This window comes from Vombatus ursinus, unplaced genomic scaffold (genome assembly GCF_900497805.2).
Source record: "Vombatus ursinus unplaced genomic scaffold, bare-nosed wombat genome assembly UNPS02014793.1, whole genome shotgun sequence".
Classification (NCBI taxonomy): domain Eukaryota; kingdom Metazoa; phylum Chordata; class Mammalia; order Diprotodontia; family Vombatidae; genus Vombatus; species Vombatus ursinus.
The window spans coordinates 15,312,453-15,333,315 of NW_020954571.1; the positions used below are offsets into that span (position 1 = coordinate 15,312,453).

Below are 20,863 nucleotides of genomic sequence, written 5' to 3' on the forward strand. Positions count from 1 at the left end.
AACACTCTTCAATTGCTTCTTCCTACTGGGCCCTGAGTATTTGCCCACATTTTGTTCTTCATCAGTGCCACACAACATAATATGAGAGAAGCCTAGACTGATGGAGAGTAGGCAGGGCAAGAAACTTTAGATAGATAGTTCTGCAATAAAAAAAAAAAAATTATGTTTACTTTTCCTCATTTAAGTACCCTAATATTCTGTTATTATTTTTGCATTAACAGGTGATATAGAAATACTAGCAAATCTCAAAATACATGGATGACCAGTGTTTATCTTGGAATCCCATTTAATATTTTAAGTTAGTTTTTCCCTGTAGTCTACGTCAGTGGAATGAAATTCAAGTTACTTGCCAAGCTATTATGTTATCAGCAAACATTTTTAAGTACCTGTCAAGCTCTGTGCGAGGGATAGAAAGAAATATGGCATTCTTGCCTTTGAGAGGCTTACCACTGCATAAGATAGGAGTCATATATAAAAAGATGTTTACAAGAACTCATTCCAGGTCATCCATAACTGGTATGGAGATTGAGTACCACCATCTTTCTATAGGAATTCAGAAGAGGGTGAAATTACTAATGACTGGGTTGGGTAAGACTTTGTAGAGGAAGGTGAGCTTTGATCTGGGTCTTAAGAGGAAAAATAGGAATTAGACAAATAGATACTGGCATCGAGGGGAAAGGGGATAGAGATTATCCCAGACAGGGGAAACAACCTGAGCAAAAAGGCAGAGATGGGAATATGCATATGGTGTGTTTGAACAATGAGCAGAACTATTTGGCTGTATCTAAGAGTTCAAGCAATTTATAAAATTTGAAAGGTGAAGACCAGAATGCAAAGGTCCTTAAATATCAGGATAAGGAATTTGAGGTTTTTAGAATAGAGGGTTATATATGGAGGCAGAATATTTCAAGAAGATTAATCTGGTCTTATATCTAGAGTCAAGTGGAGAATGAAAACTAATTCTAGTAGTTAAGAAGTTGTTGCAGTAGTGCAGGCATGAAAAGATAAGAGCCTTAACTAGGTTGATGACAGTGGAAAGGCAAAGAGAAAGGATGGATGAGAAAGGAATCATAGAGGAAAGATCTATCAGACTGGGTAACTGAATGTGGAGTGGGAAGGACAAAGTAAATAAACAGGACATGGAAATATTTAAGCCTTGTTGAATGAGAGTCTAATGACAATGAAATGAAAAAGTCTAGAAAGGAGTGGGTTTGAGGTAATAAATTCAGTTTTAGACATGTTACACTTAAGTTGGTGGTGGCATATCCAGGGGGAAGTGTCTTTTAAAGAAAACTCATTTGGAGTCACCAAATGATCTCTCTGGTATGATAAATATCATTAGTCAATGCATAGAGATTAGTGCTTCATATAAACCTTTACCTGAAAGCTGCACAAATCTAGCTATGTGAAGTCAGTACATAAATTTATGTTTGTCACTTTACAGTAATCTGGAGAATCTATATTGTCGATCTATTATACCTTGCTGTCCTCTTTAAGTTTAGTTTGATTATGCTGGCAGACATTTTAACCATAATTTTCTAAAAGCTGAAGACAATCATCACTCACAAAATTAGTTTTTCACGATCTGCCTTTTGGACATAATCTTTCATAAAAACTCATTATTTGGTCATGTGTGACCTCTTTTATCAGTTTGTCCCTTTCTCTCTTTCCCTCGTGAGGCTCTTACTGGATAGCCATGCAATCCTTCCTGTGGGTGTTTTGTTTTTTCTTTGTTCTGTCAGAACTCTTTGGACTATATATGATCAAATGGGGAGTCTGTCTTTAAAAATCCAGCAGTGTCCTAGCTACTCTTGTCTGTTTGCTCTTATTTGGAGAGTAGACTTATTGGGTGGTGTCAGTTTGGCTATACCAGGTATATAAGAGTTGAAGGGCCATTGCTGTCTTTTTCATCACAGTACTTTCCTGCTCCCTTCCCCACAGGGATCCATATGGTTTTGGAGATGGTCGGGATGCAAGACGGGATCGGTCCCCAGTTCGAGGCAGCCCAAGGAGAGAACCCAGGGATGGCAGGAATGGCCGAGATGCCCGAGACTCCAGAGACATGCGGGACCCCAGGGATGCCAGAGACATGCGGGACCCCAGGGATTCTAGAGACATGCGGGACCCCAGGGATTCTAGAGACATGTGGGACCCCAGGGATTCTAGAGGCATGCGGGACCCCAGAGACATGAGGGACCCAAGAGATCTCAGAGACATGCGGGATCCCAGAGATATGAGGGATCCCAGAGATGCCAGAGACATGCGGGATCCTCGGGATATAAGAGATCTCAGGGACCTTGGAGATCCTCGAGAGCTGAGAGATCCCAGGGATGTGAGAGATCTGCGTAATATTCGGGATGCCCCACGAGACCCTATGTATGACAGATACCAAGATGTGAGGGATTCACGAGATCCTGTCTATAATAGGTATGTGGCAATTTTGTGTAATACTGGTAAGATCCACTCTCTATAGAAATCCTAAGAAGGGCAGTATACATATGCATTTGCACTTTAGGAACCAGGAATAAGATGAAGATAAAGATGTTTGTTCTTACATAAGGTGCTTGTTGTAGCCACTATGGAAACAGGAACTGTCCCTTGTAGTGGTGGGTACTCAGTAAATACTTTTTTAGTAAATTAATGAAGGTACATTCATCGTGGCTGAAATGAAGCATATTTGTGTTTATGTGTGGAAAAAACACTGGGTGCTGATTTATATTATAGATCACAGGTAGTTTGGGGAAAATAACAGGAGTGACATCTATATTGCTGCTTTTTTATTAGAGAGGACTATGGCACAGATAATAATAGTGCTTTAAAGTTTGCCAGAAACACTACAGATATCTCATTTGATCCTCACAACAACCTGGGAGATAGATTATATCATTATTCCCATTTTACAGATGAGGGAACTGAGGCAGACAGGTTAAGTGACTTGCCCAAGGTCACACAGCTAGTAAGTATCTGAGTCCATATTTGAACTCAGGTCTTCCTAACTCCAGATCTAGTTCTCTCCCTTGCGCCTTCTAGCTATCTCTCTTACTGGAGAGCCGTACTTCCCACCTCATGGGCATTTTGTTCTTTCTTTGCTCTGTCAGAACTCTGACCTATGTGTGATCAATGGGGAGACTGCTTTTAAAAATCCAACAGTGTCCCCGCTACTCTTGTTTGTTTGCTTAACTCAGTGCATATTTGTTTACTTTGCAGGCGAGAAGAATCATATGACCATTATCTGCACATGGAAGAGTATTACAGAAGGAAGGATGACACTTATTTTGATCGTTACAGAGACCACTTTGATGGACGAGCTCCCCCAGGCCCAGAAAGTCAGTCCCGTGCTAAAGGTTGAGTGTCAGTTTTCTTTAATAAAATTCATTCTTGTCCTATTTTAGGTAGGTGGAGTTGGATGAAATGGTGATAGCAGTTCAACAGCGTGGATTTAATTTACTATTTATTGTATTTAATTTAATTTTATAATTTAATAACTATTTATTGGGGATGGGGGGGGAAAGGGGGAAGGACATCAATGTGTTTCTAGGTATTTGATACACATAGTACAAAGATGTCTGTGTCTGGCCAAAAGTAACTTAGAGTCTGTTATAAGACCTCTGTGAAGTTGAGAGAGGAGGTGGTAGAATGCTTTTTAAAAATTTAAATATAACTGGCTCTTTAGTGGTCATTCTTCGGCTTTTCTTGGACTGTCCTTACAGAGCGTTTGAAGCATGAAGAACGTCGTAGAGAAGAGCTGTATCGTCAGTATTTTGAGGAAATTCAAAGGCGCTTTGATGCTGAAAGGCCTGTAGATTGCTCTGTGATCGTGGTCAACAAGCAGACAAAGTAAGAGGCCCTTTGGAGACTTCTTCCAAGTATGGACCAGTTACTTGAATGTTAGATTACTATTTAGAGATAGTGCCATAAGGGACATGGACTATGTAGGTACTGGTGTTGGTGTGCCCATCCTGAGCTCCCCAACACATTCTGCCACACTGCTCAGGCAGTACATCCTGCGCTCACTGAGCATCTATCACTGAGCTCAGCAGAGAACAAAGACTTCCTTGTAAAGGGCCATGACCTTGTAAAGCTGCTAGTCTTTCGTGTTACCAGAGCAAGAGAGTTCACTGCTGTGCTGTGCTCACCTCTGTTTAACATTCTGCTCATCAAAAGGCTGAGTGTCTGCTATGGGGCTGAAAGGAAAGAGCATGGTGGGATATAGATTTGGTCATTGCCATGTTATTTTTCACGAAGTGCCTAGAGAATGGCTTCTTATAATGCCTTATAGTTTGAGATTAAAGAGTGTATTCCAAACCAGTGACAAAGAGAAGGAGGTATAGAGACACTGAGCAGCAAGCAGACTCCATGCTGCACTATGAAAAGACGTTCACTTTTTAAAGTGTAGACAGCTTTCTTTTGACCAAAGAAAACTGTGCATGGCAAGTCATGGAAGACAGAGTAGGAGCTGAGAGACTTAAGTTTGAGTCCCAGCTCTGCCTCTTAATTCATTTTGTGACGGTCTCCATTTCTCTTTCTGTAAAGTAAGAAGGTTCAACTACATGGGCCTTTAAACCCCTTTTCCACTAAAAAAAAAAATCATATGGTTTGCATAGAAGGTAAAGTGGGAATTAGAGACAATTTAAGAGCAACATCTTTATAGATTTGTAGGCCATGAGTGTATACTAACCCAGGCCATGGTTATTTCCAGAGACTATGCTGAGTCCGTGGGGAGGAAAGTTCGAGACCTAGGCATGGTGGTAGACCTAATTTTCCTCAATACAGAGATGTCACTGTCACAGGCCCTGGAAGATGTTGGCAGGGGGGGATCTCCTTTTGCCATTGTCATCACCCAGCAGCACCAAGTTCATCGCTCCTGTACAGTCAATATCATGTTTGGTACTCCACAAGGTATGGCCTGTAGTTAGAAGTTATAGGTCAGTCACAGTTAGAATGACTTCTTTTATCTCTCTATTCCTTATCCTGCATTCCTCCATACACACTAGCAATCAGGATCAGAAGTAGAAGGGAAAGAAACTTAGAGACAATGATAATTAATGGTTTCTAGTTCTGAAATGTGGCCAACACGTCCTTTGCTTTAGTGGTTTGCTAGGTAATTACATGATATATTTGGGATGAGAGCAACCATAAGTTCTCTAGTCCTGTAGATGATTCAGGTGGGGGGCGAGGGGAGGATATAGCACACAATACCACTCTCAACCAGCTTGGTTCTTACTTCTACATTGTGGACTCATTGTACCCAATCTCCATGGTACTGAAAAGTAATTCAAAGAGCCCAGACTAAAAGTCAGGAGATCTGGGTCCCAGCTGTAGTTTCAGGTCTACCACTTAACTATGTGATTCTGGAAAAAATCACATCCTTCTCTGACCTACTTTTTTCCTTATCTGTAATGAGAGTTTCATTAGATGGTCCCATCTAGCTTTGATATTTTATGTATGCTGGTGTTCTTTGTTTTAAATCTGACATTTTATGTTGCACTAGTCAAAACTCTTCTGCTTCCCTTCAGAATATTTTCTACATTTATGCCAGTAATTCACAGGAGTCTGTCCCCAGGAAGCATTTCAGCTGATTGGATATTTTATACCTTGATTGAATAGTTCCCATAATGTACAGGACTATATTTAAGAGGCAGCATGGTATAGTGGGCAGTTAGGTGGTACAGTGGATAGACTGCCAGGCCTGGAATCAGTAAGACCCAAGTTCAAATACTGCCATTAATCACTTACTAAATTTGTGACCCTGGGCAACTCACTTAACTGTGTTTGCCTCAGTTTCCTCATCTGTAAAATGAGCTGGAGAAGGAAATGGCAAACCACTCCAATATCTTTGTCAAGAAAACCCCAAATGGGGTCATGAAGACTTGGAGATACCTAAAGCAATTGAAAAACATGGTGTAGTGAGAAGAGCACTGGATTTGAATCCCAGCTCCAACATTAGCTATGTGATTATTAGCCAAGACATTTAACTCTTTGGCCTCAGCCTTCCTTGATTGTCCCAGTTGCTAATGATCTTCTCCCTCAGAACACACATAGAATTTTGTTTTGTAGCTCCATAATGCTTATATTATGTAATATTGTATAGTATCTGTGTTGCTATCTCTTCTACCCAACTGTAAATTCCTTGAGGGCAGGGACCATCTAAATCCTACTCCCTCACTCCCACCCCCACCCCAGCACAGTGCTTTAGTGTTTAATAGAGTTTGCTGTTTAGACAATAGGCTTTATTGGAGTTCAGGAAAAAGAGAGATTAACGCTAACTGGAGCTGTAGGAGAAGACTTAGTAGGAGCTAGAGGTGAGTCTTAAGGAAAGATGAAATTTAGATAAATGGAAATTTGGATAAAAGGGAAGAGGATATTTCAAGGAGAATGAGTAAGAGCATGATGGTAAGGGAGGGGGGATTTATATGTCTTTCCCCTCATGACATTGTCTGAAGTTTTCCTTTGTACTTATCTCATTCTGCCTTGTATCATAGTTATTTTTGTATTTGTCCTCCACTAGATCAGAAGCCTCTTGAGAGCAGAGTATGTTTTTTAGTCAAATTTCGTTAGCTATTTTCCCCCCAATTATCAAGTACTATTTTTTCTCCCTCCCCCAAAAAAAGATAAAACAAACTCTTCTAATAAATATGCATAGTCATGCAAAAAAAAATTCCCATATTTACCATGTCCAAAAATGTATGTCTCTTTGGAAGCAGAGTCTTTGTTGTGTCTTTGTATCTCCAGTTCTTAGTACGTGGCCCCAAAAGTAGAAGGTGCTTAATAAATTTTTTTTGGCTTTGAATCCCTGCTCAGACTACATTATAGGCTGAAAGAAAACTCTTTGTAAACTGAAATGTTAAAGAAACATTAGCTATTTTTATTTTTGATGCATTTGAATAGTGCAGTCTTTCTGCCTGCCTTCTAAGGAACAGTTTAGGTCCCACAAAGCCACATAAGGGGAATGAGTGGGTTAGGCTGACATTTTAATCTCAAGAATGCAGTTAGTCCTAATGGAAGGAGTCAGACATTTGACTCAACTCATGGGCTAGTGGCAGGAGGGGGCTGACATCTGAGCAGGAAGTAAGAAAAGATATTTCAAAGAGTATAGGGACAGAACATTCTGCTTCTGCTCCCCTACAGATGCATTGGCTCCTGGAAAGGCCTCCTGCCTTCTTTTTACTTCTTTTTACTCACTCTCATTAATAGTACAACTGTGTATCTATTTGAAATTAGTGGGGTATAGAAAAGGAAGTTATTTATGTAACTTTGACTTTCACCGTTAATCCTTGAGCCAAAAGATATTGAAACCCAGTTCCTTGCAAAGTTACTTATTCTCAACCAAAGTTATCATTCACCATTTCCTGGTCTCTCTTTGCTCTTTGTCTTTCCCATTACTATAATGATTTTCTTGTCGGTTTAGGGTCAGGAAAGACAAGGTGGATACCAGCCCTGAAACTACTCAGAACTGTCAGTAGGAGGAAATAGCTCAAGTTCGTGTGTCGTTCTTTCTCACAGAGCATCGTAACATGCCCCAAGCAGATGCCATGGTGCTGGTAGCAAGGAACTATGAACGCTACAAGACTGAATCTCGGGAGAAGGAACGAGAAGAAATCGCCAGGCAGGCAGCCAAGATGGCAGATGAGGCCATTATGCAGGAAAGGGAGCGAGCAGCAGCAGCCCCCATGGAAGAGGGGGTACGAGGAGGCCACCCACCTGCCATCCAGAGTCTCCTCAATTTACTGGCTGATAACAGGTACCTCACTGCTGAAGAAACAGATAAGATCATTAACTATTTACGTGAGAGGAAGGAAAGGCTTATAAGGAGCAGCACGGACCTTCTGCCAGGTGAGCTGTGTGGCAGGGTCAAGGTGACGTTCTGATTCTGCATTGCTAATCTCCAGATTCAGATGGGAAGGGTGGCACTGACCCATATGGGTCATCCTGCATAGTTAAGCAAAACAAAACACATTGGCTATGTCGGAAAATGTATGCCTCATTTCACACCTCTAATCCACTGTCTTTGCCAAGAAGTGGAGACATTCTTCACTATTGTTCTTCTGAAGTCATGATTGGTCACTGCATTGATCAGAGTTCTGAAGTCTTTCAAGGTTTCTTTTCTTTATATTATTGTGGTTGTAGTGTAAATAGTTCTCCTACCAACCCCACTCTCCTTCCCCTCCTTACTTACCTACATATATATATATTCCTGATAGAAAAGAGAGGTTTGCTTTGTTATGTAACCACCGATTCTGATCTTTCATTTAATGTTTTGGAAGAGACAATGTGGTGTAGTGGAAAGAGTACTGGATTTGGAATCTCATTTCTATTATTTACTCCCTTTGTGACTTCATACAAGTCACTTAACTTCTCTGGACCTCAGTTTTCTTCATCTGTAAAATGAGCAGGTTGAACTTAGATGATCTCTAAGGTGCCTGCCAACTCTAAGTCCTATGATCCTATGATAGGGGATGGGGCTGAGGCTGTCAACTTCTTGGGCCCACTCCAGTAATTTTATGTGGGAGCTGGGGTGCTTTCTAAAAGCAACAAAGTGGGCCAATCCTTTGGGGAAGCTTGAGCCATAACCTTTATAGATGAATAATATAAATGTTAAGCATACTCCACACTTTCCTTTCCCTGTGCCTCTTGACACCCCACCCTTGCCTAGGACTTGAGCTAGAGCCCTTTGTTTTCTGTCTTTTCAGCTACTATTTCCGGCCAACCCCTTGGGGCAACTTCGGGCACTTCACTGAAATCCCAGTCCAGCCTGCCTAGCCCCCAGCCTCTTCAGAGCAGTCAGGCACTCCCTCCGGCTACACCAGCTCCAGCATCAGCCCCCACCCCACAGCAGGAGCTTCAGGCCAAAATCCTCAGCCTCTTTAATAGTGGTGCCACCACTGCTGCTGCAGCAGCTGTTGTGGCCAACAGCAGTCCTACCCCTGCCACAGCTCCCCCAGCAGGCACACAGAACCAGAATTTTGCCACCATGGCTAACAACCAGTCTCAGCAGAGATCACAGGCCTCAGGCAACCAGCCTCCAAGTATCTTGGGACAGGGAGGCTCTGCCTGCAACGTAGGCCCCAGGCCCGGGGCTCCATCTCAAGGGCTCTTCGGCCAGTCCTCCAGTCTCCTGGCACCTGCAAGCAATATTGCTGGCCAAAGGCCAGCGTCCTCCACATATATCAACTTTGATAATCCAAGTGTACAGAAAGCCCTGGACACCCTGATCCAGAGTGGCCCTGCCCTCTCTCACCTGGTGAGTCAAACCACAGCACAGGTGGGTCGGTCCCAAGCACCCCTGGGATCCTACCAGAGGCATTACTGATGCTAATCTATCAATCCCACCCTCCCTTCATCCCCACTCCTCCCTCTTCCACCCATTTACCACATTTTTAGAGTTTTTCCAAGGTGCTCCGTCCACCTGACCACATCCATATTGAGTGTCATGAGCCTGTATCACCACTTTTCCTTCCCACACCCAGCTTTGTTGCTGATCTCCCTCTATGGGCAGAGTTTGATAGGCTCCAAGATTTATGGAGCAGAAGTGTAGGTGTCTGAGCTGAATTGGCAGTCAGGCGTTTCTTGGGCTTAGGGAATGAAGAAGCTGAGGCATGGGTTTGGCCCTTTCTTGGGGCAGCTGAAATAAGTTTCTGCCCCACTTAGTTTGGAATGTCATTTGTTTATCATGGTCCAGAGCCACTGCCTCTGCTCATTCAAACAACCACCAGCCTCCTTAGGAGGAGGCAACATTGAAAGGAAAGCTTACCAATTTAACACAGCACAAACCTGTATTCTTCAAAACCTACTCGGGAGGGAATCAAAAAAAGCAATTGGCAAACTGGGTTTGAATAAACACGGTGTCACCAAAGTTGCCTCCTTCTAGAAAAAGAGGCAAAAGCTAGGAGAAAGGCCAATTTGTGGTTTAATAAAATCTTCCCCCAGGGTTTGGGGAAGGAATTGGCCACAGTGCAGCCATGAAAGCTTATTAGCCAGGCCATTTCAGCCTGTTCAGGGTTTTTGCATTTAACTTAGCCATCCCCACAGACCAAATAGTTTCACTCACTAACTAAATTGTTAGCTCTTGTATGCCCAGATTGTATGCCCATCCCCAAATCCCCCTCCTGTAACTGGCCTTGTAGCTCTCCCACAGGTGGTTATCAGGTGGAGGATGGTAAGGAGCCTATAACATAAGCAAATGCAACTCTAGAACCTGGCCTAGAATTCCATTTTCTCAGAGATTTTTTTTTTTTAGCAATTAGCTTGGAGAAACAGACTGTTCATCTCAACCCACTTGTTTGGTTTTTTGAGGAGAGGAGTTGTGGGCAAGGGATAATTTGAGGGCAGATGTTCTAGCAGCTGCAATGCATCTTGGTATGGACACCCAACCTTCCATTCCCAAGTTTTGAGCCTGAATGAAATTGTTGGTAGGAGAGCATCTGGCTTCTGCTCTCTGTGGGCACCAAAGGAAGCTGCTCTTTCCTTGGGGACATGCTTATTCCACCTCTATGAGCCAAAGCCTCTGGGGGCTTGGGAGGGGCCAGGAGGTTGGGCCTTTAGCTGTGCCAGAGCCTGCAGCTGTTTGAACATGGTTTAGAAAACTCAAGGTCCCTTAGGTGGCAGCTTTTTATGTTCCAACCTGTTTGTGTTATATAGTGTTTTTTTCTCTTTGAAACTATTGTGTTGTTAATAAGATAAGAATATTACTTTTTAATTAAAGAAGAAAAATGCAAAAATTGTGTCTGTCCTATTGGATGGTTTTCAGTCTGAATATCTGAAATGGACCTCTCTGGGACATCCCACGGTGGAATCATATAATGGTATCACTGATTAAGTGGCTTCAAGTGTTGCATTTCATAGTATCCTTACCCTAAATCCCACCTTTCAGCTGCTCACCCAATCTGCCCATCCATCCAGGGTCAGATGTTGTCTCTGTCGGGACTACACCAGAAATTTTTTTAACTTCTTCTGGTGCAGCTCACCTGGTGATAAACTCTCAATAACTACCTGTAGTAAACTCCTGTTAGATAATTATATTTTATACTTAAAACATTTGTTTCAACTATAGTTTCTCCCAGATGATTCCATGTAGACTCTACTTGTGTTCTTTTGTACTAGGAAAAGAATTTTGGACTTTGTGATTCCCTATTTTTTGTAACGATTAAGGGAAGGAGTTTCCAGTGCCCAATTCCTCACTTGCCTGAACAATTTCACCGTTTCATCCTGACCACTCAAAAAGCAGTTAATAGAATCTTGAGCTGAAATGTGCTTTAGAGATGATGTTGTCCAACCCCTTCATCTTATGAAGGAGGAAACTGAGGCTCAAATGGGGGAAGGGACTTGCTTAGTTCTGCACAACTAGTTTAGAGTCAAAATTCCAACCCAGATCTCCCAACTTCCAGTCAAGTGCTCTTTCCACTGTATCACATTCATTTCTTTGCTGCTTCTGTTCTTTGTCCAAATGGGATCTAGACTGGCAAGATAGTAGAGTACCCAGAAAAGAAAGACAGCCCAGCTCTGGGAAAGGCAATTGGGCCTGGGTCTTTCAGATCCTATGAAGCCCATGTCAGTATGAAAGTCTTTGCCCTTAAAAAAAACAAAACAGTGTTTTCCTGAATACCGCTACCTTGTTCCCTTTTCTTTCCAGTATCAACTTGAGACACCACAGGGTGTGAAGGGTGTAATAAAATTGTTTTTATTGCATTTTGTGCAGACAGGAGTCTAAAAAATTAATACAGTAAAAGCTATAAAGCATTAAACAGGAGCATTCAACAATTGAAGAGAGAACCAACCCCTCCCTTTTAATATTGGCACAAAAAACACAAAGATAAATACTGAGAAGGAATGCTGAATACCCAAACACTTGCACACAAAATTAAAGGCAAGCCCAAGAATAAGAATAATAAATACTCTGGTTTTGGTTTGCAACCTGTCCTATTTACAAGGTCTTTAAACTTCTTTGCATTGCCCTGCACAGAGATCTCTAAACACAAAAGCACTACACAAAGTCACTACAAGGCTATTGAAATATTGCACTCAGAATAAAAGTCACTTGGATGGACATAAAACATCAAGCTACAGTGATTATAAAGGTAGTTTAATGAATGACTTGTGGGAACATTCATAACAAATATATTGCACATGTAGCACACAAAAGGGAGGGGGATTTTCAGGGGTCTGAGTTTTTTGTCATCCACAGAAACTCAACCCATGGGGCTGCTGCTTACTGCTGGGATCTTAGGTCTTGCCAACTGGGGAGTCTGGGACAATGCAGCTTAGTGCCCTGATTGACGTTGGCGCTGCCTTTTCCCTCCAACCATCCTTGGGCAAAGGTAAAACAATTTCTAGGGTTGCCTTTGGTCAGGGTGACCAGGGCTTCATATTTTTCAAGCTGTGTGGAGCTCCTACTTCCTGGTCATTTTGTGAAATCTGACCTGGGAGCCTTAATCTATCTTCATTCCTTATTAGACTACCTCCCCCAACCTCCATACATTTCTCTTGGTGTCTCACTAAACTCGGTTGCCTCAGGCTGGCAAGGGGGAAAGGGAGGAGAGAAGGAGGTCAAACAAGACAAAGGTAGTGTTCAGATGATCTTATTAGGTTCCAACACCCTGCTGACTCCCAAACGAGCAAAGGAGAAAAGTACTCTCACAAAGGGAGGGGGATAGCTAAGGGAGGGGGTGCTCCTGGGATGGGGAGGCACTGCAGTCACAGAAGTCAGTGTGCAGGAGCAGAACCAGACAGACATGCAGTGCCTTCTGTTCAAACGAGCCCTCTCGGGTGGAGGTATGAGGAAGGGTGGCTAGCAGGGTCAGGTTTCACAGAACCACAGTTCCCTCTCTGTTAACAGGTGAGGACAAGGCTGTGGAGGAGTGGTTAGGGATGTGGATGAGGCACAAACGCCAAGAGGAGAATAATTTTGGGTGTCTGGGCCGGAAACAAGTGAAATTACAGAGCCAAGAGCACATTCAGGCCTCCTACCTTCTTCCTCTCTCTGAAAGGTGGAAGTCATGCAGGAGGAGAAGCACTTGGCCCCGAGGTCCGCTGCCCAGACTACCTATAGCAGGGCTCGAACAGGTTCGTATTCCCCCTGACGAGAACTTGATGAATGGAGGCGGGTACAAGGACCAAATCTGGAAGCTAGAGGCTGGATGCACGGCCTCACCCTCCGACGGGAATCTGATGCCCCTACCCCCTTAACTTCCCAAGAAGGAAGCAACCCCACATCTCTCAATCTGCTTAGTGCAGGTCCGCTGGCATTTATTCTGAAAACCTGGCCGGAAAGGAATTGGAGAGCGAGGGGAGGACTAGCTGTGTCTGAGAATGGGAATAGGATTAGGAAGAGGAACGCTGAGGAGGGACACGTAGGGGGCGGTGCTGGCCAGGCGCGGGCAAGTCTTTGGCGAGGAGCCCAGGAAGTGGAGGCTGGAGTTGAGGCAGGGGACAAGCAAGGAACCAGCGGGACTGCCCGGGCTACTGCTCCCCAGGTGAAGGCACCGGGGCGGGAAAGGGGGAACTGCAGCTCTTGCTCAAGTACTTAGGGCCCTCCACTAGGAGGGACGCGCACTAACCCCTAAGAGGCCCCAGCCCCAGGTCGAGAAGGAGGGGGAGGACAGTAAGCGCATCTCAGCAACTGCAGCTGTAGTGGAAGCTCAAATCCGCAGTGAGATGAATCCAAAAAACTTGGAGACTTCTCTTCCCTGATTACATTTTAAAAGCCGAGTGGCGCGGAGGGGTGGGAGGAAAGGGCGAAAGGGAAAAGAAGATAAAGGGACGGGGTCGCCTGGGAGATCCACAAATACCTATAGCTAAGAAGCCGGAGCTACTTCCTCGACCATTTGGGCTTAAGCACTTGGAGATCTATATAAACCCAACCTCCAGGTCCCAGATTACTTCCCGTCCTCTGCCTCCTCGCCTTGCCCCAGAGCTGGAGCGCAGCCTCTCCTGCAGGCAAGCTCAGTGCTGGCATGGAGGAGTTAAGTTCATTGCGCTTCTAGTCACATAAATATGGTCACGTTAAAAATGCATGGACTGTCTGCTGTATACTATGTACAGGGGCCCGACTCGGCCCCAGCCCCGCTCCAGACCCCCGGCACTGTCTGTCCTATGGGTTCTGGAGATTCTCAAGAAGGCCGTAAAGGGATCGGAGAGGCCGCATCTCTGACTGGCCGTTGGCTCTCTCCAATGATTTCTCCGGGTGAAGGAGGAGGGGGTAAAGCTGAGACTCAGGGATCGGGACTCCTAGCCCAGGGACTAGCTTGTGCCGTCGAGGGTGTGCCAAGATCTGCCCGGTGCTCCCAGCTCCCAGTGCGGTCGCAAAAGGGAAGTAGTAGCCTCCACCCAGTCCAAGCAGCGCAGTCGATTTCTTCTTGTCCCCGAAGCTTCAGCATCTCCTTAGTCTGGGCAGGGGCGGAGATATAAAAATGGGCAAACAGGCCGGCTCAATCTGTCTCTCGGGGCCCAGCCCCAGATAAAGGGAAGCTGGAAGCAAGTCGAGTCGTCCTTCAAGGAGAGCCAAGGCTCCTGGGTTCAGAGTCCTGCGTCCTAGGGCTGGGCAGCGAGAGGGAGCTGGGGACGCGGGCAGGGAAAGGGAGTCTATGTAAACGGCGGTGGCGGCAGGGACGGCGCAGACGGAGATCCAGTGGTCCAGGGCAGGTGGGCCCAAGAGCCCGGGAGGGCGTTCCCGCTCTCAGGAGTAGATGGTGATAACCTCACGGCCACCACCGCGCACTAGCATCACCCGGTCCAGGTGCTCTGTGAGTACCTCGAGGAACTCCATGTCTGTGGGCAGGTTCGTCAAGGAGAAAGGCCGACGACAGTCACTCAGATAGCCAGGTTCCCCCTCCCACCTCAGTCCCTTAGCTCCCCACCAGCTCTCCCAGAACTGTGACGGCGAAAAGGGATTGCTACTGCCCACAAGGGGTCGCCAGGGCTGCTCTACAGCGCCCGTGTCTCTGTCCGTGGTGCTGAACACTAATGCCCCGTTGTTGGCCGAAAGGAACTGTGATGAGCAACCCTGGGGATAGATCCCAAGACCCAAATCCAATCCCTTGTCGATCCCTGAGCCCCTAGCCTACCCCCCAACCCAGGACCCTGTCTCTATTTGGTCACCAGGATACAGTTCTCGTCGCCCTTCCGGTTACGTGGTGGTCCGGGCATATTGAGAAGCACCAGCTTCGCGTCCTGCGACTTCTTAACGATGGCCTCATTCAGCCTCACAGCTGTGTGCATGCGTCTCACGTTGGACTGATTCCTGAGGGTACCCAGGCATTGGTATATGAGCACAAGAGAAAACGGGAAGGGCCTCCCCACCCAACCCCAAGTCAGGATCTCCCACAGTTAGGGTAAGAGGGTATAGGGCCCAGTAACATATGTTGGGTACCCTAGGGAGAGGAGGGAGGCAGAGTTGGGCACTTTGGGTGTTAGAATGGTTAGGGGAGCAAGGACCCTGACCAACCCCAACCCCAAAAAAGAGGAAAGGACTCTCAGAACTTACAAATTCTCCCACTCACTTCAGGCAGCACAAAAGAAACAATAGGAAGAGGAAGAGGGAAAGAAGGAAAGGAGAGGTTGTCAGAGCAAGGCCAGGGAGAGGACAAGGTGTTTATAAAGCCACCAGCCCCAGCCTTGAGAAGAATGTATGTTTAAGCTTCTTCAATGAAAAAAATGCACCTCCTAACCCTAGACTTTCTGTCTTCAACAACTCTGGCTTGACTGACTCCTTAATAACTCACATCTTTACAGTACTTCAAATTTTACAAAGCACTTTCCTCACTTTTTAAAAGTGAGGAAAATGAATCTCAGAAAGGTTGTGATTTTCCCTGATCACAAAGCCAAGCTTTGAACTCAGGTCTCCTGACTCCAAAACCAGCAATCTTTCTTAAGTACCTGTAGCTTGAACCCTCAGAAGGGTGAGGCCACCCTCCCCCCAGTCCAGAAACCTTGTTCCCCCACCCAAATTCCCAGACTTGTCCATACGGCTTCATGCTGAAGAAATCCTTGATTCCCTCGGATGAGACTGGGCTGGGTCCTTTATTTTTCTCAGCCACCACCTTGTCTTTAGTCCAAGTGAGATGCACCTTCTCAGGAGCAGCCTCTCCTCCTTCAGGCTCCTCCCCAGGAGATGGAGAGCTGCTAGGGAAGCTAGGTGCACTTTGGTCATGGATCAGCTGCACCTAGTTGGAGATTGGGTGTTAGATGACCCCTGAGTTCTTTCTACCACACCTTATAAGGCCTGCCTCCTGCCACCTCTCCCCTCCTTACCTCCTCTTCTGGCTTCTCTTCACTGTCCCCAGCAGATTCCTCAGGGACATTGAGCCGAAGGCGAGTGTTAGCAGGGTTCTTCCTCCGAATAGAGCCACGGGACTCATCTGTGATGCTTTGGATCTGGTGATTAACCAGAGATATGCTTATATGCTAAGGGCCTAAGCCTCAAACTCCAAGTAAACCTAGCACCAATACCCTATGATTCCTCATTCAACCCATTACTTACATTCAAGAATTACTCCAAATCCATACCCTCAGAGACAAATTACACAAAACTCATCACTGGCAGCCCAAAGGGACCCAATATCCCATATATCAGCCACTCCAGTAAGACTCTGTACTCATACTCCAAAAGAATCCAGTTATCACATTGGAAAAGAATCAAACACCAATATCTCATAACTCACACTTTGGGAGAACCTGCTATCCAGCATCCCATGTGCCAAGGCTATTTAGAAGCCAAATCAGTCTTGACCCTTTCTGTACCCTTCCAGTTGTCCAGGCCAATTTCATATGCTGTTGGTGCATGCCCAGTGCTGAAAGCACCATCTAAATGGTTGGGAATACTTGAGTGTGGGTAGCAGTAAAGAAATCTAGAGAAACCTGGTGTTTAGAGATTTGGAAAACCCATACAAAAGGTTGATGATACCCAATGGGCAGCAGTAAGAAAAAGGAGAATTAGAAGCCCTAGTGCCTCTCTCAGAATGGCCATACTTATGGACCATGCCCCACCTCCTCACCTCTCGCTCTCTCTCATTCTTGGTCAGATGCATTTGCTTGAGTATCTGTGAGCGTTGTTCCATCACCAGTGTCTTCTCATAGGTGTAGGCAGAAATGTCACTCTCATGCTGCCAACCAATACAAAAGAAAAGATAAAGATGGAGATGAAGATGAGAACTAGGTTCTTGGGCAGAGTATGGGGTGGCCCCCCTCAGGTCTCTGCTGCTCCTCTCATAAAAAAATTAACAGGTCAATATGCCCCCACATACACACACTTATAGTGCACTAGAAGAATTTTTAATTTGTTTAGGTGAGGATGAGAGAGTCCTTGATGGAAGGGACTGTGTCTTTGTTAGTCTTTTTAGTAGAACACCTGTTCCTGGGCAAAAGAGACACCTGTAGGGCATGATTTCAGAGCACAAGGAAGCCCTGCTCCCACTTCACCCTAAAATAGGTCTGCAACATATGACTAAAGTTATCCCATTAGAATTTCATTCTTTGAATTCAGCATTTCCTTCGTTCCTAGGTTGCCTTCTTTCCTGGATTAAGGATTACCCTCTCCTGAATCCCCAATTACAGGTATCTATAGTGGAGGCTCCCGAATAACAAGGAGCCCTATTAGTTCCATAAGAGGCCCTTTCAGCCAGATAAGGAATGAGTGTGTTTGTACCTGTACTACCTGTACTCTGACTGATTTCATTAATGACCATCAGCACCAGGAACAATAAATCATTACTAGCATTTGAGGAGAGGGGAAAAGCCTTAAAACTCTCATGATTCACCCTACCTCTCTACCCTCCCCCTCCCACTCCACCACAAGCATACTTGCTTCCCAAAGCACAAAGACAATTCCTACTGGGAACTCCTCTGCTGAGCTGTTGACTGAATTAAGCATTCTCACCCTCTATAGAGCTTGCTGCTACCCAACTTCCCTCCATTTCCTGTCCTCCATATCACCATCATGCATAATCCATTTTCTCTTGCCCTCAACTGCATCCCCTCAAAGCCAAGCTTTCCTAGCCTTGCAAAGTGAAAATTCACTAATCAAATAAACTCATTGTACTAACATGCTAATGGAAAGGGCTATAGGAGCTCTCCAGGGCCCTCCCTCCAATTCCTAAGCCATACAAAAGCCATTCTAAAGAGGTACCTTCTGGAGACATTATTTAGTCTTTCTTTTTTTTTCTCTTTGTTTTTTTGTTTTGTTTTGTTTTTTAGGCAATTGGGGTTAAGTGACTTGCCCAGGGTCACACAGCTAGTAAGTGTCAAGTGTTTGGTCTGAGGCCGGATTTGAATTCAGGTCCTCCTGACTTCAGGGCCGGTGTTCTATCCACTGCACCACCTAGCTGCCCCTAGTCTTTCTATCATACTGTATTAACTTATATAAGTTATATAAAAATAAGAAAAATGGATGAACAAAATACAGATTGGATTTGTGTAAAAATCTCTCTAGCACCAATATTATACATGCAATATATATTGATTATTTATATAAGATAGCTTTATAGCTCTTATCATCTTTCACCTGGAATGTTGCAATCGCCTTCTAATTGGACTCACACCTCTAATTAGACCTTACAGCTGCCAAAGTAATTTTTGCTAAGGCACAGGTCTCACCGTGTCACACACACACACACACACACACACACACACACACACACACCACTCAATAAACTCCAAAGGTTCACTGTTACCTCTCAGCTCAAATATAAACTCTTCAGTTTGACATTTAAAGCTTTTCATAACCTGCTTCTGTCCTGTCTTTATAATATTTCAAAACACTACTTCTCTCCATGAACTCTACAATCCAGCTGTTCTTGACTACTAGTTCTTCACACACAACTTTCTATCTCCTATCTCTGTGCTTTTGCCCTAGCTATCCTCCATGCCTGCAACGATCTCCTTCCTCACCTCAGACTTTTGCAATACCTGGCTTTTCTTAGGACTCAGCTCAAGAGCCATCTTACAGGAGGCTCTACAGTTACTAATGCCTTTCTCTTTAAGACTACTTTTCATCTATTCTGTATTTATCATATATGTATTAATTTACATGTTTTCTCCCCCATTAGAATATAAGTTCCTTGAGGGTAAGGAATGTTTTTGCTTTTCCTTTATAAATCCCCAATACTTATCATAGTGCCCATCACAGATCAAACACTTGATGATTGCTTGTTGATTGATTATAAAGTACACACATATATATCCAAAATTCTTCAAAAAGTTATATTCTAAGAATATTAAAAAAAATGTCTTCACTCCATTGAAAGGTTGCCAATTCCTGCTCTAGACAAAATGCAAATCTCCACCATTCTCAGAACCTAGAACAATGCTGGGCACATAGTAGGCACTTGGTGAATTAATGTAAGGAAACAAATGTGTGAATGAAGAAATGGCTATGAATGAAAAAATTAATGAATGAATAGACAATTGAATAAGTAAGTGGCTAGATGAGTGGATGAATGAATGGATTAATGAATGAATATGAGTGAATAAAAGAATGAACTGAAATGAATAAGTAAATGAATGATTGAACAGATCAAAGAATGAATGAAACAGGAAGGAATAAAGGTGTATGGGCATGGAATGAATGATTTGTAGGAGAAAGGCCAGAGGGCCACAGGCTAATGGAAGGGACTACCCCTGGAGTCATCTGAGTGAGGGGGTCAAACAAAGAGGACTCTCCCTCACCATCTCCACCACCTCCACCTCTGCTGTAATTCGAAGGTGGTAAAGGAAAGTTGTCAGGTCCTTCTTCATCTGGATGCTATTGTCATCCATCTGTGCCACAGTGAAGATGCGCATCTTGCACTTGCGCCAGACCTGAAGGTGGGGGGTGGGGAGTGAGGAGACATATTTCAGACACAGTGAGATACCGCCTGGAGAGAGACATTGAAAGAGATGCCCAGGCTCCTACACCACTGGGCAGAAAAGGGAGTTATGGGTAAAATTCAGTGGCAAAAGGAATCTCTGCCTTGATCCCACCTAACCAAAAAGATCTCTCCAATTTTTGCCTAAGGTTCCCCCATTATAGTTCCATTACTTTAGGTTAAACATTCTGTCCAGGATCCTTTGGAGAGAGAGGCACTTCGGATTAGTAGAAAGAGCAAAAGACTAGAGGTTAAGAGACTTCTAGTCCTGACTCTGCCAAACACTTTAATCAGACACACCCTGTTACAATTATCTTGATAATTGCTTTAATTTGAGCAAGTAAATTGCCATTACTGGGCCTCAGCTTTCTTGTCTGTTAAAAGAGATATTTGGTCTAAATTAGAGGTTCCTTATGGGTCCTTTCCAGCACTGACATTCTATTCAATGGTCCCTTCTGGTTTGGTCATTGTATAATCTAAGGTCCCTTCCAGACCCAAATTTCTATAACTATCTGTATATTTATCAGCTACTTTCCTAAGAGGAATCCTCAGGAGGTCTCTGGGCACCTGGAAGAGTAAAGAGATACTAAAAGGGCAGAAAGAAGGCATGGAAATGTGACTGAAGAAAGGAGATACATCTCAACTTCCCCTCCTTTGAAATACTTTTTCCCAGTTTCCAAATTCCCTGCTTCACTACCTAACCCAGTTTCCAGCCCCCACATATCACCCCTTCTTCTATACCCCAGTGTCCCCTGCCTCGCCACCACAAACACAAACCTTGTGGTGCTTCAACAGGAAAGGCAGTAGCATGAGCATGCCACCATCATGCACAATCCACCAGACATCGATGCTGCCCTCAGAAAAACGCTCAGGATTCCCAGGGAACATGGATACATTCTTGGTGACAAGCAAGGCCAAATGTCCAGCTGTGGTTTCCCGAACCAGCTCTGAGATGACAATATCAATGTGAGCCTCAAGCCTGGGGCTCTGAAGGCTGAGCACCCTCCTCCCTCTGAATCCCATGAATG

The 20,863-nt window shown here is 44.5% G+C and overlaps 2 protein-coding genes across 8 annotated transcripts in view; one reads left to right on the forward strand and one right to left on the reverse strand.

The window, feature by feature from the left end:
• NCOA5 (nuclear receptor coactivator 5) overlaps nucleotides 1–11,685 on the forward strand; it is a 30,658-nt gene extending 18,973 nt beyond the window's left edge. For 4 of the 5 annotated variants that reach the window (XM_027869773.1, XM_027869774.1, XM_027869772.1 and 1 more), the window contains 6 exons: nucleotides 1,942–2,427; nucleotides 3,208–3,344; nucleotides 3,711–3,837; nucleotides 4,700–4,899; nucleotides 7,504–7,833; nucleotides 8,691–11,685. In XM_027869773.1, the coding sequence (XP_027725574.1) occupies nucleotides 1,942–2,427; nucleotides 3,208–3,344; nucleotides 3,711–3,837; nucleotides 4,700–4,899; nucleotides 7,504–7,833; nucleotides 8,691–9,310 (1,900 nt within the window). In that variant the 3' untranslated portion in view covers nucleotides 9,311–11,685. The remainder of the gene's footprint in view (nucleotides 1–1,941; nucleotides 2,428–3,207; nucleotides 3,345–3,710; nucleotides 3,838–4,699; nucleotides 4,900–7,503; nucleotides 7,834–8,690) is intronic. The other variant, XM_027869775.1, reaches the window with a different exon arrangement.
• Nucleotides 11,686–14,154: 2,469 nt separating this feature from the next.
• The window catches only part of SLC12A5 (solute carrier family 12 member 5), a 38,949-nt gene continuing 32,240 nt past the window's right edge, over nucleotides 14,155–20,863 (reverse strand). For all 3 annotated transcript variants that reach the window (XM_027869768.1, XM_027869767.1, XM_027869769.1), the window contains exons 19-26: nucleotides 20,613–20,782; nucleotides 19,657–19,788; nucleotides 16,989–17,096; nucleotides 16,246–16,368; nucleotides 15,961–16,157; nucleotides 15,479–15,493; nucleotides 15,102–15,235; nucleotides 14,155–14,763 (exon numbers count right to left, since the gene is read on the reverse strand). In XM_027869768.1, coding sequence (XP_027725569.1) covers nucleotides 14,672–14,763; nucleotides 15,102–15,235; nucleotides 15,479–15,493; nucleotides 15,961–16,157; nucleotides 16,246–16,368; nucleotides 16,989–17,096; nucleotides 19,657–19,788; nucleotides 20,613–20,782 — 971 coding nt within the window. In that variant the 3' untranslated portion in view covers nucleotides 14,155–14,671. The remainder of the gene's footprint in view (nucleotides 14,764–15,101; nucleotides 15,236–15,478; nucleotides 15,494–15,960; nucleotides 16,158–16,245; nucleotides 16,369–16,988; nucleotides 17,097–19,656; nucleotides 19,789–20,612; nucleotides 20,783–20,863) is intronic.